Source organism: Bactrocera neohumeralis, chromosome 3 (assembly GCF_024586455.1).
Source record: "Bactrocera neohumeralis isolate Rockhampton chromosome 3, APGP_CSIRO_Bneo_wtdbg2-racon-allhic-juicebox.fasta_v2, whole genome shotgun sequence".
Classification (NCBI taxonomy): domain Eukaryota; kingdom Metazoa; phylum Arthropoda; class Insecta; order Diptera; family Tephritidae; genus Bactrocera; species Bactrocera neohumeralis.
The window spans coordinates 49,254,451-49,272,458 of record NC_065920.1 but is presented as its reverse complement, the minus strand read 5'-3'; the positions used below and the strand labels follow the sequence as shown (position 1 = coordinate 49,272,458).

The following is an 18,008-nucleotide window of genomic DNA, read 5'->3' as shown; positions in this document are numbered from 1 at the left end:
GATTCTTTCACTTTCCAAATACACAAATCAAAAACGAATTAATATAACGGTATACAACTTTGCAGTAATAATTCCTTCAGGGTATGCCACCTTATGACCAAAAAGTTGTCAAAATCCAACCAAATCTGTTCAAGCCCCTAGGTATATTGTACATATAGTTGACTTATAACCGAAAATATCGGTCAATATGTGAGATTTACAATTGAAATTCAGAGAGAATCCTTTCCTGACTATTGTAATTCTGTGTATCAAAAATGGGTTGAATCCGGTCAATACTTCTCTGAGCCCCTATGTATGTATATACCTAATATAAAGATTTTTGAACTTCCAGGCAACTTTATACCTTACATATGTATATATTGACCAATATTTGTGTTATCCTAAAATGAATACATTAGGGCGAGAACTTGAACTAACCCCCAATATAATTTATTATCAGGATGTTCGAACATCCGGCTGAATTTGCTCAACATGATTGTATGTGAGGTACCTTATTGAAACCCAGGGAACATTTGTTAGTATGTGGCATGATAATAAATTCGTTCCCCTGCCAACCATGAGCGGGTAAAACACCCATTTTTCGGGATGCATGGGCAGTTGGCCACCAAGATCATGCGATTTAACGCCTTTAGACTATTTTTTGTGGGGCTACGTCAAGTCTAAAGTCTACAGAAATAAGCCAGCAACTATTCCAGCTTTGGAAGACAACATTTCCGAAGAAATTCGGGCTATTCCGGCCGAAATGCTCGAAAAAGTTGCCCAAAATTGGACTTTCCGAATGGACCACGTAAGACGCAGCCGCGGTCAACATTTAAATGAAATTATCTTCAAAAAGTAAATGTCATGAACCAATCTAACGTTCCAAATAAAGAACCGATGAGATTTTGCAAATTTTATGCGTTTTTTTTTTAAAAAAAGTTATCAAGCTCTTAAAAAATCACCCGATATATTAAATACAAATAGATTTACTCTGAAAGCAAAGATTAATTAAATAAAAATAGTGATAAAATCTGAAAAGAAAGAATAATTAAATAAAAATCATAATAATATCTGAAATAAAAGAATAATATTAGCTGATTATTTAAAATATAAAGCAAACATTTGTTTTCACATATTATTTTGGATTGTGCAGGCCGCCTTAAACGCATAAAATACATATGTACATATACGTATGTATGTACATATGTATGTATTTATTTTTGCGTATTATAGGGACTGCGCAGTCCAATTTCAAAGTACACACACTTTTTTCACATACTTACTTAACAATTGATATTTGCCGCTTCTGATGATATACATAGCTGCTGCTGCTACTTCCAATTTCCAATGCTATAAAAATAAATGAAGTAATTAGTTCCAAAATATTGTTAAAAAATCACATAAAATTCATTTACTTACCTTCTTGTCGTACGAGCCTCCTTTACGGTAGTACGGTCACGAATGACATGCGTCTTTCAATTGTTTTTTTATTACCCTTTTTGGGATTTTCTTTTGTCACTATTGACAATAATGTTTTCTCCTTCGCACTCATTCAAATAAATCAAGAGATGAAAGAAACTTCATCGCATTTAGGTAAACAAAAAATAACCCGAAAATGTGCGTTGGTGTTAGTGTATAGAGAAAAAATGTGTAGTTGTATTGGAATATTTGTCTCAAGCGGGTAGCCGTGGTTCGCAGGGTCGTTTTTAACAAACTTATGCCGAATATGTCGGACAGTGTATGAGTTATACATATGTATGTATATGGTATGTGTACATATGTATATATAAAACTGCTTGGATTCAGATACTCTGGTTGACGTTTTACATCTTAAGGTATTTATCTGGCTTCGATTCTTGCATATTGCAAGAGTATAAAATGTTCGGTTGCAAACGAGCTTAGTGCTTCCTTACTTGTTTAAATATTAAATTGACTAACTATAATCTAAAACCGCTCGACCTGAAATAATATTAATTTTGATACATTCATTTGCAATTGCACATATTAACTCTGGCATAAATCCGCTGATTTCCTTTGTTATGGGCTGAACAAATAGAGAGCGACAAGACATGACTGCACGACAATGAACAGCAAATGGCGTCGTGAAGGCTGCTACATGAACATTTGTAAGAAGGCAGCGACATAACAATGGCCGGCATGTACACAAAACAACACAACTGTCCATTTTGTATGTACACAATTTCGTTGTTGCCATATTAATAACTTTCACTTCAATGAAATTTTAATATTTTGTTCCAAGTGAAATTTTAAGCTATCAATTGTTATTACAAATGATATAACAGAGCTATTTTATGCTAATCTTTGAAAAATAACGTCAGGTTTGTTAGAGCTTTGAATAATTTTACATTTTACATATTAGTGGCATCACTACTCCTCTCTACTGTCGTAGGTAAAATTAGAAGTATTTTTAATTTAGCGAGGGCGACAAGAGGCTGCTGTCGTGTAGTCGTGCAGCTGTCTAAATAACTGTGTCCATAAGAACGTGTGTATTTTTATAAGTGAGAGAGGTCGCTTGCAGTCTGTCGCGCTCTATGTATTCGGAGCGTAACACTCCAAACGCACTATCACAATGTCATTTTGTGAGAGTTGTTTGGTTGCGATCGTGCCCAGTCGTGATTGTATTGCAATTAATATTTTGACATTATTCTTGGGAATCACTTTATGAGTAGCATTTGGTGATAAGCCGTTCATAAACTTGCACGCATTGGTTATACAGCTCTAAATTGCAAAATAATTATTTGCTAAGTGTAATATTAAACAATGTCAAAAAAAGAGAATCGACGCATCGGGTCGTTTGTAGTACTCGATTTAGAAGCAAGCACTTATGATGGAGATTTAAGAAAGCTATCCATTATGGAGTTGACCATGTATGGTTTTCCAGCCAAAGATTTGCAAACAGATCCAATAAAAGTGACAAAAACAAGTGAAATGTGTGTGCCGCCACCCTCACCGAATTTGAATAAACTTACATTGATAATCAATCCCAGAAAGGTTATTTATCCAAAAAGCGCTGCTTCAACGGGTATGTATTTACAAACGCTGGTCAACTAATTTCGAATTAACGATTGCTTATTTGGTATCGTAATTATAATAGAACAACGCGCATAGTGAATTAGTAACTCGGCAATATAAGATTATCAAGAACATATCCAACATACACACATAAATACAAAAGCATGTACACATGTAAATGTAAATGTTTGACCAGAACGTAAACAATGAAATTTGAATTGGCAATTATTTTATGAATCATCGGAATTCAGTCAATTGAAATTCAGAACGTATAAACCAAAAATTGAATATTGATTAATAAGATGACTGAAAACTGACTGGAAAAAACAATCGAAATTTATAATAAAACGACTGTAAAATGACTGTAAATTGACTAAATATTGACTGAAAATTGACTAGAAATTCATTGAGAAATGACTGGAAAAAACAATCGAAATTTATAATAAAATGACTGGAAATTGACCCTGAAAATGACTCAATCAAAATCATTCAATTTTGTTCGACCATTTTCTCCCGAGGGAACAGTTAATTTACAATGAATATTGATATAGAAATTGACTGTTTTCTATCAATTTTTCTATTAAAAATTAGTAATTTTCCATTAAAAATTGATAGTAAATGCTGGCTGGGATACAATGGATCGCCGATTGTTACCTCTTTACTTGCTGCTGCTGCGCATATGTATGTTTGTATGCTTGTTTATTATTGAAGTTGTACTCCTTTTTCTTTCCTTTGTCTTTCACTTCTGCGAATTCTCAACTATTTTATTGAAATACCCTGCGTTGGCCGTTGAAAAATTAAGGCTATACTTTACAGGATTATTTCTGTAGTTAGTCTTCATTTAAATTTTTTGGAAATCGACCCGCGATGACGAGGTATATCGTTTTATCTGACAGCGTGAGGTTTAAGAAGTTCATTTCTAATTTTGTCTTGTGGCATGTTAGAAATGATGTTTCTTCGAAAATCGTTCGCTTACAACGGATAAAACGACTTCTGAGTGGTGATTTTAATGAATGAATTCCTTTTGGTTGAAATGCTCTGCGTTGGCCGTTGAAAAGTTAAGACTATACTTCTCAGGATCATTCATTTCTTCAAAGAAATTTATGACCTTTAGAAATATGCATATTTGCATTATTTCGTTGTCATTTCCATATTCGTAGCAATAGAATTTCTATGGCTTAAGTAAAGTAATGGCCGCCGATTGTCACCCCTTGCCGCTGTAGCAGCTTCGCCTACAAACATGCGTAAATATGTACGAAAAAAATTGTATGTATGTATACGTTTGATCGTGAATACATATCGACGCAGATTTTTGCAAGAAGCACCAGAAAGTTGTGCAATTTATGATTTTTAGCTTTTGCCATCGTCGCGAAAAGACGACTTGTTGGCAAAGGCATGCTCGGGGAGATAATAAATTTATAAAATGTGAATTTAAGTTTTCTAGTTTTCTTTCATACAAAATGATATGCATTTCTTGGAATATCACTAAGAAGTATAACTTCATCCGCGCGTGGGGACTCCACGCACATTTAGCAACAGTGTAATCTCCGAAGAAAGTGTTCTGATCGGCTAACTATAGCATATAGCTACCATACAAACTGAACGATCAAAATCAAGTTCTTGTATGGAAAACTTTCACATTTGACAATGTATCTTCACCAAATTTGGTATAGATTATTTTCTAAGGCAACAATGTAATCTCCGAAAAAATTGTTCAGATCAGATTACTATAGCATATAGCTTCCATACAAACTGAACACATAGTTACTAAAAGAAATGCACCTGTGAAGGGTATATTAGCTTCGGTGCAACCGAAGTTAACGTTTTTTCTTGTTTTATTAAAAAAAAAACGTTTGCTCTTATTGAAAATCCCGTTATCTGTCAAATAATCTTTTGTCTTAACAAAATTGTCATGTTTTCGGGCACAATCTCATTTAAAGTCAAAAGAAAATGCTTTCGGCTCAGACCTTCATATTGGTCAATATGTTCGATAAATTAATGAAATTAAGTGAACATGTTTTCTTGACTTCTATATGGATAAGAATTATAAGTGATAACGGTCATGGCCTTAGTCTAGCCCCTTATTCTCAATATAATGATTTCCATTCCTCTTGTTAACCTTTCCTTCATATTTCCTTGCTTTTGATCCTTGCAAATCATAGAAGCATAAAATCCTCGGTTATACCCGAACTTAACACACAATTAATTATCTTTATTTGTTTATTCACAGGACTGGACAATTATATATTAGAACATGAGTCACACTTCGATGAGAACTGTGCTTGTCTTATTGTAAACTTCCTTAATCGCCTGCCACAACCAGTATGTCTGGTTGCACACAATGGTGATAGGCATGATTTTCTGATAGTCAAGAATATGTTCAATAAGTTAAGTATGGTAGGTAAAATATATTTCTATTGCTCTTAACTGTTGTTAATCAGAACTAATTAGTGTTATTTCATTGCAGCAACTTCCGAATAACATTCTTTATGTAGATTCTTTACATGCATTTTGGAGAATAAATTTCGACCATACATTTCAAACCACACCCAATGGCAAATATCCACCCAAAGGAGTATATAAATTGGACAATATTTATAAACAAAATTTTAAGAAGGACCCCGAACTGAGACATCATGCTGAAGCAGACGTGGAGACTTTGACTCACGTAATAAGACTGTATGGAAAAAGGTTTCTTGCCTATGCAGAAGATCGTGTCAGTGAATTTATATGCTCGGACGAACGCAAATGAAGTTACTTAGAATTGAAAAGTCAAACAAACATTAAAGAATCTAATTTCTAAATCCACATACTTACGTACCATCATCATCAGCTTACGCATTCTTTAAGTTTTGATGAAATCTGCATTTTTCTACTATTAAACCTATCCAAAACTGTAATTGAACTAATATATCATTACACTGAAAATAATATATTGAGAATATACATAAGTACTTGTATATTCATGCGCTTTTCGAAATTTGTACGTTTATTTAAGAAATGTTTTCAAAGTATTGTCAATTGAACGACACAAATGGAAGTCACATTGGCCACAGTCTAAGCTATAAAGCGTGGGAGGCAAAACTTTCTTTATTTCGTTAACCGTCCGGTCCATGATCGGGTACCCGGGTATCCATTTCAATTTACATGTCAATTTTTCTTAACTCCTCCTCAAAAAAATTTTATGTCTGCTTGGATCCCCAAAATTAAAGTTATTTGACACCCATTTTTCATCAAATTTTTTTAGAATCAATTATTTAATAAAAGTTATTAGCTATCAAACGTGATACCCCCTCCGTTCAATAAGAAGGTACCCGGGTACCCGCTGAGAAAAAATTAGTTAGTAAGAACAAAATAACTCCGTTTTTATTTATTTTAGTAATATTATTTTCTATTTTCTTATTATTTGTTAATTTATATTGCTGTATTTATTATGATACAGTGCTATATAAGAATTAAAGTGTATTCAATTATTCTGTACATTCTTCACATGTCGTGGTTGTAATACAGTGTTCATCACAAATAGGTTTCTCACATACTGAACATATTTTTCTAGTTTTGCGACGTTTTTTGAATTCACTGTGAAGACATTCATAGCATACACCAGTAATCTTTTTCCTTCCAGTTGAATCGCGCTGCTTCTGAGGTCTCAATGATACAGATGATGTTGGCTGTACATTTAGATTGACAGCTCGACCAAGAAGAGATTCAATCGCCACTTTCGTTGAGAAATGCCTCATAATTTGTGCATTATTCGCACGATTTTCAACAAATGGAGTACACAACTCTCTGCCCAATTGCCGATAAAATAAGCGTCGTTCATACGATTTTTTAACAACCATTTTATTATTCTCATAATACAGAATATATGCTGCAAGGCAGGCAATATCGAGAATATTGTAAAAAATGCTAGAGGCCATCGTTGAGTTGACCTTTTTGTAGTATATCTACCAAGCATTTTATCCATCGTGTCTACTCCAGCTTTGGACCAGTTATAAAACTCGATGATTTCGGGTTTTTTCTGTGCACTATCACTAATTTTTGCTTCGTGATGCATTGATGATAGCATAATTACTACCTTGTTTTTTTTGGCACATAACTACATAGAGTTACTTTTTCATGAAAGCCAAACACAGTGGATAATTCTTCTCGAGTTTTTGAAACAGCCATTGCTGGTGGAATGTATACTTTATTTTTCTTCAGAGTACCAACAATCGTCAAGTTCCACGGTAATAAAAATTTTGCTAGTGGCAGAGTTGTGAAGAAATTATCCATTGTAATGTTTCTACCGGATCCTTTATATGGTGCCACCAAGTCTTTAACAACTCTTTCACCAACATTTTTCTCACGCCCATCTTTCGATTTCCCAGTGTGAAGCTGTCCAGTAAGTGGATACGAATTTCCGCATCACATATCTTTGATGGAATATATTGAGTGAATCTAGTTCGACCTCGGTATGGATAAAGTTGCTCGTCGATTGTTAGGTATTCTGTTGGTTTATAATGTGTTGCTAAATTACTATTTAACATTGTCCAAATGTCTCGTATTGGAGCAGCTTTATCACTTTCTAAGCGCTGGGCTCTAGTATTGGCATCGTCAAATCGAATAAAACGAATAATATTCCAGAAGCGATTGATACTCATTGCTGCGCGATATAATGGATATGAATACGGCTGCCGCATTTCCCTTGCATTATCAGTATTTGAATTATTTGCGCCAGAAGTTATCAAAATAGCCAAAAATGCATAAAATTCCTGCAGCTCGAGATTTTTCCACTCCAATTTTTTTTTTCTGGATTTTTTTCAGTATATGCTGTATACGTTGAGATTGCCTTTTTATTAGTATGGCGTATAATAATAATATTTATTTTGTATATTTTTTCACTTATCTCTGTATACTTTCTACGCTGTTCACTACGCTTGTAGAATTCCAACTGAACACGTTTCCTTCTTTTCGTCCGAAATGGAAAGGGGAGAGGGACGTCTTAGTTACCTAAATATCCATAGACCTTGGCACTCCGCTTTCGTTATTTCAACGAGAACTATAGAATATGTCCCCATTTATAGTTATTTCCTATGCCATGTAGCCAACTTACACAGAAAAAAAATTTTATTTAGTATACTAACGATTTCTACATCTGCTCCACCTGGGTACCCGGTCATTGAACGAAAGGTGAAAGTTTGGTCATTGACCGGACGGTTAATGAAGTTGTGTTCGCCATTAATGCATTAACCCCGTATTAGAAGCTCAGCACGCCCTTTTAATCCCATCAAATTACCTGGGACCTGGGTCATGGATATTCGGTTTTATCGTTGATATGGCTGGTTAGCCGTGTTTCACATTTGATTATTTCGTTGAAGTTGTATCGTAATGTATCCATTTTCAACTCGTTGTAAAATTGACTTATTTTTTTTAAGCTCAATCTGCATTCCTGACATACAAAATCGCATCTTGGCTACAATTCATATGGTACTCAATTTCCGTGTTTTTGATTATTCCAACTTCCCGTTTTGAAAATGTGGCTTGAGTGAATCCCAAAAATTGTGCGAGCTCTTCTTCTTCTGACTTAACAATCTTCATAGAGAGATGCTTCCAATTCTTAATATTCAAACTTTTTCGACGGTCTAGGACGTTATTTGTCTTCCCCTGCCGGGGGAAGCAGAGGAAGAGGAAGACCTCCACTCCGTTAAAAGAATCAGGTGGAGAAGGACCTAGCTTCGCTTAGAATCTCCAATTGTCGCCACCTTGCGAAAAGAAGAAACGACTACCGCGCTGCTGTTAACACGGCTATAACCGCGTAAGCGGTGTCTACGCCAGTAAAAAAAAGAAGAGGTCGAAAAAATCACCACTTTTAAATCGTGGATATTAAATTATAGTATAGAAGACACCCTCCTTACACTTTTTCAGGCATAGAAAGTGTATAGTAAGTGACATTCATATGTATGCTGAAAAAGACGCACAAGAAGCGCATTTTCCAACGCATGTATGGAATATTGGAACAATAGAATAGTCATCAAATTATGCCATCTCTGGGCAAACCAAACGAATATGATTCAAGACCCAATACATATACTATAAATTTACACAAAGCTATCCGATTCTGAAGTGAAGTGAAGAAAGAAAAATGTTACTCTGGAGTCCATTTCAATGATTTTGAGATTGGTAATAATTAACTAAATAACTGACGAACTCTTTCAGCATGGAGATACATTTCGCGAAAACCATTAACAATTTTATTCTCAAAGATCTTAAAACCTCGTTTTTTTATTTTGTTTTAGATAGCAAATTCCTTTTCTTTCTTAGTCCCAGAATAAATTGCCAAAGGTAAGTATTTTTTTGAAAACTCTAGACAGACCTAATCCCTAGAAGTGTATGTACATATGTAACTAATGGCAGATTAAGGCCCTTATTACGATTTTCAACCGATCTGCATTTTAGTTGGGGTTTTGAAATTCGACATTTGACTCGAGTTGAAATGTTGTCAAACTTCAACTGACTTTGGTATTACGGTTTTCTGCGCTGTATCCGAGCGATTGAGTAGAGTATCAATATCAAATAAAAAGTTGTGATTAAACGTTAATGAATTTATTTAAGAACAAGTAGGGAAGGTTCGGATGCAATCGAACATTTTATACTCTTGCAATTTACAAGAACTTAGGCTAGAGGAGTACCGTTTTGCAGCGGAGAGAAAACAGGCTGCCTACCTCGCAACGTTACGATCGACCACAACACATGCTCTGCCCAATCCACAAAAAGGGAGACCCCACAATCTGCGCTAACTACCGTGAGATAAGCCTCCTCAACACCGCGTATAAGGTTCTATCGAGCGTATTGTATGAAAGATTAAAGGCCACCGTCAACAAACTGATTGAACCTTATCAGTGTGTCTTTAGACCTGGCAAATCAACAACCGACCAGATATTCACCATACGCCAAATCTTGGAAGAGACCCATGAAAGGAGAATCGAGACACACCACCGCTTCGTCGATTTCAAAGCTGCTTTCGACAGCACGAAAAGGAGCTGCCTTTATGCCGCGATGTCTGAATTTGGTATCCCCGCAAAACTAATACGGCTGTGTAAACTGACTTTGAGCAACACCAAAAGCTCTGTCAGGATCGGGAAGGACCTCTCCGAGCCGTTCGATACCAAACGAGGTTTCAGACAAGGCGACTCCCTACCGTGCGACTTCTTCAATCTGCTGCTGGAGAAAATAAATCGAGCTGCAGAACTTAATCGAGCAGGTACAATCTTTTATAACAGTGTACAGCTGCTGGCGTTTGCCGATGATATGGAAATTCTCCAGACTGGACAAGGAAGCAAAACAAATAGGTCTGGCAGTGAACGAGGGCAAGACGAAATATCTCCTGTCATCAAACAAACAGTCGTCGCACTCGCAACTTGGCTCTCACGTCACTGTTGACAGTCATAACTTTGAAGTCGTAGATAATTTCGTCTATCTTGGAAGCAGTGTAAAGACGCGTAAGCGGTGTTTTTCGGAATTATAGTTTTCGATCAGTCAAAAAAAACAAAAATGATGGACAACAGGATAGCGGACAAATTCGTTTTCAATACATTTGTTAATACCTTCGACGATAACTCAGCGCTCTGGTTTCCAAATTAGATCCACCCCGCTCCGTACATGTGTACACGTCTTTCAAATATATCATTATATTTTCTAAAAGTTTTAAATAAATTTCAAAATGATTGTACATTTTCAACACGAGAGCATTTTTACTTAACAATCGTGAAGGTGGTTAGTACCTTTGTTTGGAAATTTGGGCAGCAAATTAACCATGGTCCTTCGAAACTCACAGAAAGGCACTATTAGAGAAAGAAAAAACATAATAAGTATATTAATACAAAACAAAGTGCAGTGGCCTAAACAAAAACAAGTAAGAAAGGGGTAAGTTCGGGTGCAACTGAACATTTTATACTCTTGCAATATGCAAGAATCAAAGTCAGAAAAATACCTTAAGGTGCAAAACGTCAACCTGAGGAACGGAATCTAAGCAATTTTATATATACATATTATATATTATATATAACTCCTACATTGAACGACATATTGGGCATAAGGTTTGTACATTATTAGAGAGCGGGGGCCACAACCACTTTTTCAAACTTTTTTCCCGCAGGTGCCCCTTGCTACTGCAATCCCTTGTGCCAAATTACAGTTTTAGTATATCTTAATTTAGTGCTTAGTTATGGCACTTTATAAGTTTTCGGCTAATGGTGATTTGTGGGCCTGGCTGTGGTCCAATTACGCCAATTTTGTTGTACTAATAAATCCGCATAGCAAGTTTCATCAAGGTATCTCAATTTTTACTCAAATTACAGCTTGCACGGACGGACGGACAGACAGACGGTCTCCCGGATTTCAACTTTTCTCGCCATCGTAATCATATGTATATAACTTTATATCTATCTCGATTAGTTTTAGGTGATACGTATAACAGTCAGATGAACAAAACTACATATAATACTCCGTAGCAACGGGTTGCAAGGGTATAAAAACACAGTAAAGTCGAATTACTCAACTTCCCCGTTGAACTATGCAATGATTCCACACTTCTCAGCGGATAAAATCTGAAAAAGGTTTATACTAAAAGATATTTTTCGTAAAATGACCTACACTCAAAAAAAAAATTCAAAATCGCGACGTTTCTTTAAAGAAAATTTAAAATTTCAAAAAGTTTTGCTCATTTTTGACCTCCCAAAATTCGATTTCCGGTGAGATAAAGAAGTGGTAGGTTATTGTATGAAGAATTATATACAGAACATGCAGAAAAAAATTTCAAAATGCAGTTTTAAAGATAAAGTGATGGAGCAGCTAAAATGTAGGAGACTGTAAGTCAAAAAATATTTGGGAGATCGTTTAAAAATCAAAGTGCTTTATTTCAGATAACACATCGAAATATGAAAAAAACCAAATCAGTTGAACTAACCTAACTCGAAACGCCATAATTACAGGAAAACTTCGAGACGGAGAAGCTTCGGGCAATAGCAGGTAATTTGTATACAAAATTTACTTCTATTGCTAAAAGTTCGAGTTATGGAAGTTCAACTTTAATTTTTTTTTAACTGCACACCAGAAGTCTGACACCTAGAGCAGTTTTAATATTGGTGTTCAGACTCATGTATTGTGGTTTTCATTATTATCTACGCAGTTTTGAGATAGTCATATACTTACATAGTACATATGTATATACATATATAGTATCGAACGAATGTTTCTAACCAAACTCTTCAGTCACAATCTAATTATATTATATTTGGAAAGTTAAAATTGGAACCCTTCATTTCGGCTATTTGATTTAGATATTTATTACTTTGTAATACTCGGTTGGTTTCGACTAATTTAATTGAGAGTCCAGTACTTTGGTGTTATTCGGATGGTAAAAAAAAGTATTTTATTTCGTTATACCCGCCTGATTTACAGATTCAAAACCCTTATTACGGATTTAATTCACTCAAAGTGAAAAGACAGACGCATGTATACACCCCAAGCAATTTTATTATTTTTAAATTTTAATTAGGCTCAAGAGCAAGCTTACATTAAGGTTGCCATGTCATAAGTTTATTAATTCAAACAAATCAGAGAAATAAAATATTGCAAAATTAGCATTAAAATATAAGGTTTTGAGATAAATATCTGTTGACAATATATTCCTGATGGGTTGCCGTCTTTCTTACTACTTTGCATAATATAATTTCATCTATTTTTGATATTTGAATTTAATTCCATCACCCTAACGCTCCTATTCATTGAGTTTTATTGAGAAGTAAGTTTTCACATCAGCTTTCCATTCATTGTAGGCGCCCACCATTAACTTAAACATATAATCTCCCGCTGGCACCGGCATTCGTCCGAACATATCGTCCCGCAGAACTAGATTTTTAACGATTATGTCATGCTGCAAGGCAAACAAATATACATATATTTTACCATTTCCATTAATTTCGTTATCATACGTACGTTGAAAGGGCAGGTGTGATTAATGTTCGAGTCCTTCAGAATAACACCATGGCATATATTTAGAAAAGGATAACGTTTTCTGTTCGCCATAAAATCACAAAAATCGACGGTAACATTGTATAGAAAGGGGCGATAACCACTGGCTTTCTTGAAAAATGAAAGGTTTATCTGTAAAGAGAGAAGAAGACAAATGTGGAATGATTGATTTGGTAAATACTGAAATGTAGCTAAAGTTGATTTTTTTTTATCAAAAGAAGTGAAAAAACACGGCCTTTTAACACCCAACTCTCAAAAATACTGCATCACTTACACTGACATTATTAACTGGTATCTGGAGGAGCTGCACATGCAAGGATAATGCGATCTCTCCCCGTTTCGGCACATGCAGGCGACAACTATTGAAATCGGCGAAAGATTTGTCGAACGCTTTGCAGTCGATGTTGGTAAATTTCGTAAAAGTGTCTACTAAACGGCTTGAAATCACCAATGTTATTAACCCGAGCCAACAATACTTCCATGAGATCTCCATTTCGACAAGTTGTAATGAGTATTTTTCTACTCAATTATATGTCGCTTGTCAGTGAAATTTCAAAAATTAGAAAAATTAAAAGTCTATGTACATACATACATATATGGAAATTGAATTTTAATTGCATCAAATTGGCCTATTATTTATTATTAGTTTTATTGCATATTGATTTCCGGTTTCAATAATGAAAAATTTAAAATAAACAAATACTTTCGTGTACAGGCAAAGTTTTCTTACCATACAATTTGTGAAAGAATCTCACACGGTCTTAAATGTATGTACATACATAATATATACTGGTCCAGAGTACGGCCTTTACCGATTTCTGTTCAGTGTAAGGGTCCTTTGCTTGACTGGGGATTTATCCCTCAAGTGCCTGAAGTAAAGTTTATACTGCCTCCACTCATTCCAGCTCTCATCGGAGCGCCGAAACCTCCTATCCGCAGCGGTGCCGGTCTTTTCGGCTCCAAGTCCAGGTCTTCCACCACTTTGGCCAGAGCCACTACTTACCGATCTGTCATTTTAACAGCCCTCCCTATTGGGCTTATCCTGTCACAACCTTTTGCCGCTTCTGTTTTGGGCTGCGACGCTACTTTTTATGGGAAGCTCATAACTCCTGGTGTATTCTACGAAAGGAGTAGGGTCCTCTGACGTAAGTTCCTCCAGAGATTGACAGCTGCCGTTTCTGGTATTCGTTTGGCGTCTCCCATTGTTGAGTTCAATGGCGTTAAAGCGTCTGACTCTTGTGTTCTGCGATTTTCTTGTCCGCTATCAGGTATTTCTGTAGTTTTTGCCTTTCCTTTTCTTGTTTTTATTTGTATTCATATTGTTCTTAGGACTGGTAGCTCGATGAAACAAGCATCCCAGTCTGGATGGTTTAATGAGAAACCGATAATACGTTTCTTCCCAAAACGGCCCAGTATTGAGATCGCGTCGTTCAAATACAGCCCTATTTACCTAGTGGCTACATAAAATTTGTCCACATTTTCCCTATCATGGTAAATTTTAAGTTTCCAGTTTAAATTTAGATATCAAGTTCAATGTGTGCTTTAAAACATATATAACCCATTTCAATTTCGATCGACGACGAGCTGCACGAATTATATGACGACATGTCGTCCATATGGACGAAAACACTCCAGTACCCGCAGGGGAAGGCAAAGGAAGAGGAAGACCTCCACTCCCTTAGAGAGATCAGATAGAGAAGAACCTGGCTGCTCTAAATTGCTAAAAGAAGAAACGATTGGCTTGCTGTGGTTAATTTGGCTATAACCGTGTAAACGGGGTCTACGCCATTAAAGAGGAAGAAGAATTGTTTCGACTGCACCCGAATTTGGTACTTCCTTACCTGTTATATTTGTGCTTCATTGGCTATTTTATCATATCGGAATTAAGTAGACGTTTAACGATCTTTTTTATTGAGTCATAATGAAAAATTAACCTTCACATCAGCTTTCCACTCATTGTGGGCACTCACCAATCAATAAATCATAGAATCTCTCATTGGCACTAGTGGTCTCCCGAACATTTCGTTACGCAAAATTAGACTTCTGACGATTATATCATGCTGTAAGGCAAAAAATTACAAATTTTATCAATTCCATTAATTTCGTTATCGTACGAACGTGTGATTAGAGTTCGAGCACCTCAAAAGAATTTCAAAGAATATATTTAGAAAAGGAAACGCTCCTTGTTCGCCAGTATATGGGAGTTGAGGTGGTCTCAACTAGTTTTTATCTATTTTTCCCAATACCACACTGTTAACATGCCTCATACTAAAAAACCAATCATATAGAGTAAAGTCAGTCGTATGTTCGAAAAAATAGAATTATGCTATATGGAATGTAGGTGTGGTTGTAGTCCGAATTCACTCATTTTCACAACGTGGCATAAGAATTAGAAAAGTATGTCATGTACCAGATTTTGTCGAAATCGGTGTGAGAGATACGGGATTTCACAAAACTATTATACTTTGTAGCAACAGGTTGCAAGAGTATAAAAATGTTAATTGTCTTAAAATTCTATGCTTAATATTTATTCATAAGGATACATGGAATCACCATGTCGCACAACTTTGTTTACCGCTTCAAAAAAGATTAAATATTAATAAATGTCTCAGTAATATAAAACAGGAAAGCAATACTAACACACATTCATATCAGTTATTTTGTCAAAAAATTATTATGGTTTCCCAATATTTCGTAAAACTTGAAAACGAAATTGGGCAAGAAATACGTCCGTATACTACACAGCAGCCTGACTGGCCATTGGAGCTTTCCGGACTACTCCAATAGTAGGCATTTTAGCCGAAGCAGGATTACCTATGTTCCCTAGAAAACAGGATACTCTTCATTACAAAAAGCATGACTACTAAACTGACCTACGCAGACTCTGAAGCAAAACTAGCAACTACATCTCTCTTAAAACTTTTAAATAGCAGAAACAAAAAAGACATCGCAAATGTAACCAAAAAAGTTTATCCTGAAGCCGCAAAAGAATGCTGAGCCAGATATTCGCACTACTACAAAACAACGAACCCCTACCGATGTCCTCCAATCTTTCCTACTACTATAACCAGGTGATAGTGCATTATATATATTCACTTTCGACCTGGATCGACAATGATTCTTCATTTTAACGAGAATAAAATAAGTTATGAACTAAGTATTTTCTAGCCGGAAAACATCCGTTTGAAGGCGAGCTATAGTGAGAAGGCGAAACATCCCGTCCACAAGGTTGTACGCTGAGTTTGGAACTCGCCCCCAATAAAAAGTAAACAACTCGAAGAAATGCGATGGACCGAGGCGAGTAGGTGTTTGTGGCACTTACTATAGTGGCCATATAAAGGAGAGCAAATTATAAAGGAGAGCATCGCTGAATACTGTCATTCACCCAGGTGGATGAACGTGTAGCCACAATCCGCATCAGAGTGAATGGAAGGAAACATCTCCAAATAGGTTGAGACTGATTATTCTTCGCCGGAGTCCGAAATATGTTTATCTGTACTACTAGATTCCAGCACAAGAAAATTCATCAAGCTACATGGCTGTCTCCGAATAGAAAAGCCACCAACTAAATCGATCATGTTGTGACAGACAGAAAACACGTCTCCAGTGTCGAACTCAGACTCGGAACACTATTTTGTTGCAGCTAAGATACGCACCCGCCTCTGTGCAGCAAAAAACGCACGTCAACAAACACAAAGAAGGTTCGACGTCGAGAGGCTGCAATCACAACATACAGCCGAACAATTTTCTATTCGACTTGCACTCCTGCTCTCTGAGAGCACTCATCAGCAACTCCGTATAAGGGAAATGTGGGACGGCATTTCAAGCTCCTTACGTACAGCTGCAAACAAAACCATTGGTTTTTGAAAAAGGCAAAATATCAGCTGTTACTATGAGGAGTGCCGTGTTGCAGTGGAGAGAAAATAGACTGCTTACCTCGCAACGTTACAATCGACCACAACACCTGTGGAATGGGATAGATACCGAGAGCTAAAGAGGGAAGCGAGACGAATATGCAGCCAGAAAAAAAGAGAGGCCGAAATGCGTAAGTATGAAAAGTTTGACAAACTTGCCGGCAGATGTAATGCTCGAAAATTCTACGAAAAGATGCGGCGACTAACAGAAGGTTTCAAGAACCCCCAGAGGGGATTTAGTGACTGATGCCCAGAGCATATCAAAATTACAGAGGGAACACTTTTTCAGCCTGCTGAATGGCAGTGAAAATATAACGCCAGGAGAAGGCGAACCCGATTTCCCAATAGATGACGATGGAGCAAACGTTCCATTGCCCGACCATGAAGATGTTCGAATAGCAATTACCCGTCTAAAGAACAACAAAGCGGCGGGGCCGATGGAATTGCCGGCCGAGCTATTTAAATACGGCGGCGAAGAACTGATTCTTTGTAGAATATGGTCGAACAAAAGCATTCCTGACAATTGGAATTTCAGCGTGCTTGCCCACCCAACTACCGTGAGATAAGCCTACTCAACATCGCTTATAAGATTCTATCGAGAATATTGTGTGATAGATTAAAGTCCACCTTCAACAAACTGACCAAATATTCACCATGTGCCAAATCTTGGAAAATACCCGTGAAAAGAGGATCGACACAAATCCTCTCCGAGCCGTACGATACCAAACGAGATTTCAGACAAGGCGACTCCCTTTCTTGCGACTTCTTCAATCTACTCTTGGAGAAAATAATTTGAGCTACCGAACTAAAAAGAGAAAGTACCATCTTCTATAAGAAGATGGTAAATAGGGAAAGTGCTGCTGCCAGCATTCGCCGATGATATTGATATCCTTTAACGGCGCCTTAACAATCGCGCCGTTAGGTCTACTTTCTCCAGAATGGACAAAGAAACAAAGCAAATGGATCTGGTATTGAACGAGGACAATTCCAAATATGTTCTGTCATTAAACAAACAGTCGTCGCACTCGCGACTAGGCTCCCAGATCACTGTTGGCAGTCGTAACTTCG

At 36.5% G+C, this 18,008-nt stretch overlaps 2 protein-coding genes, 1 long non-coding RNA gene and 1 pseudogene across 3 annotated transcripts; 2 read left to right on the top strand and 2 right to left on the bottom strand.

The window, feature by feature from the left end:
• Nucleotides 1-581: 581 nt before the first annotated feature.
• On the bottom strand, nt 582-1,486 carry LOC126752969 (uncharacterized). Its single transcript, XR_007666072.1, has 3 exons — nt 1,399-1,486; nt 1,263-1,329; nt 582-1,050 (listed from the first exon to the last, which is right to left on the bottom strand). It is a non-coding gene; the product is annotated as an uncharacterized LOC126752969 (long non-coding RNA).
• A 1,149-nt stretch (nt 1,487-2,635) lies between these two features.
• LOC126753141 (three-prime repair exonuclease 1-like) lies at nt 2,636-5,992 on the top strand. Its single transcript, XM_050464342.1, has 3 exons — nt 2,636-3,022; nt 5,243-5,409; nt 5,480-5,992. The coding sequence occupies exons 1-3, from the start codon at nt 2,761-2,763 to the stop codon at nt 5,762-5,764; spliced, it is 714 nt and encodes a 237-aa protein (XP_050320299.1). The 5' UTR covers nt 2,636-2,760; the 3' UTR covers nt 5,765-5,992.
• On the top strand, nt 3,812-4,014 carry LOC126754284 (small nucleolar RNA U3; annotated as a pseudogene).
• A 6,565-nt stretch (nt 5,993-12,557) lies between the features above and the next one.
• Nucleotides 12,558-13,598, bottom strand: LOC126753042 (uncharacterized). Its single transcript, XM_050464143.1, has 3 exons — nt 13,301-13,598; nt 12,991-13,158; nt 12,558-12,928 (listed from the first exon to the last, which is right to left on the bottom strand). The coding sequence occupies exons 1-3, from the start codon at nt 13,517-13,519 to the stop codon at nt 12,773-12,775; spliced, it is 543 nt and encodes a 180-aa protein (XP_050320100.1). The 5' UTR covers nt 13,520-13,598; the 3' UTR covers nt 12,558-12,772.
• Between the last annotated feature and the right edge of the window lie 4,410 nt (nt 13,599-18,008).

Bases quoted from the DNA above. Each gene is read 5' to 3' on its own strand.
- LOC126753141 (XM_050464342.1), top strand. From the start codon at position 2,761: ATGTCAAAAAAAGAGAATCGACGCATCGGGTCGTTTGTAGTACTCGAT. The intron at 3,023-5,242 runs GTATGTATTTAC...GTTTATTCACAG, and splicing joins AAAAAGCGCTGCTTCAACGG to GACTGGACAATTATATATTA. The intron at 5,410-5,479 runs GTAGGTAAAATA...ATTTCATTGCAG, and splicing joins TGTTCAATAAGTTAAGTATG to CAACTTCCGAATAACATTCT.
- LOC126753042 (XM_050464143.1), bottom strand. From the start codon at position 13,519: ATGGAGATCTCATGGAAGTATTGTTGGCTCGGGTTAATAACATTGGTG. The intron at 13,159-13,300 runs GTAAGTGATGCA...CTCTCTTTACAG, and splicing joins TACCAGTTAATAATGTCAGT to ATAAACCTTTCATTTTTCAA. The intron at 12,929-12,990 runs GTACGTATGATA...TTTGCCTTGCAG, and splicing joins ATCACACCTGCCCTTTCAAC to CATGACATAATCGTTAAAAA.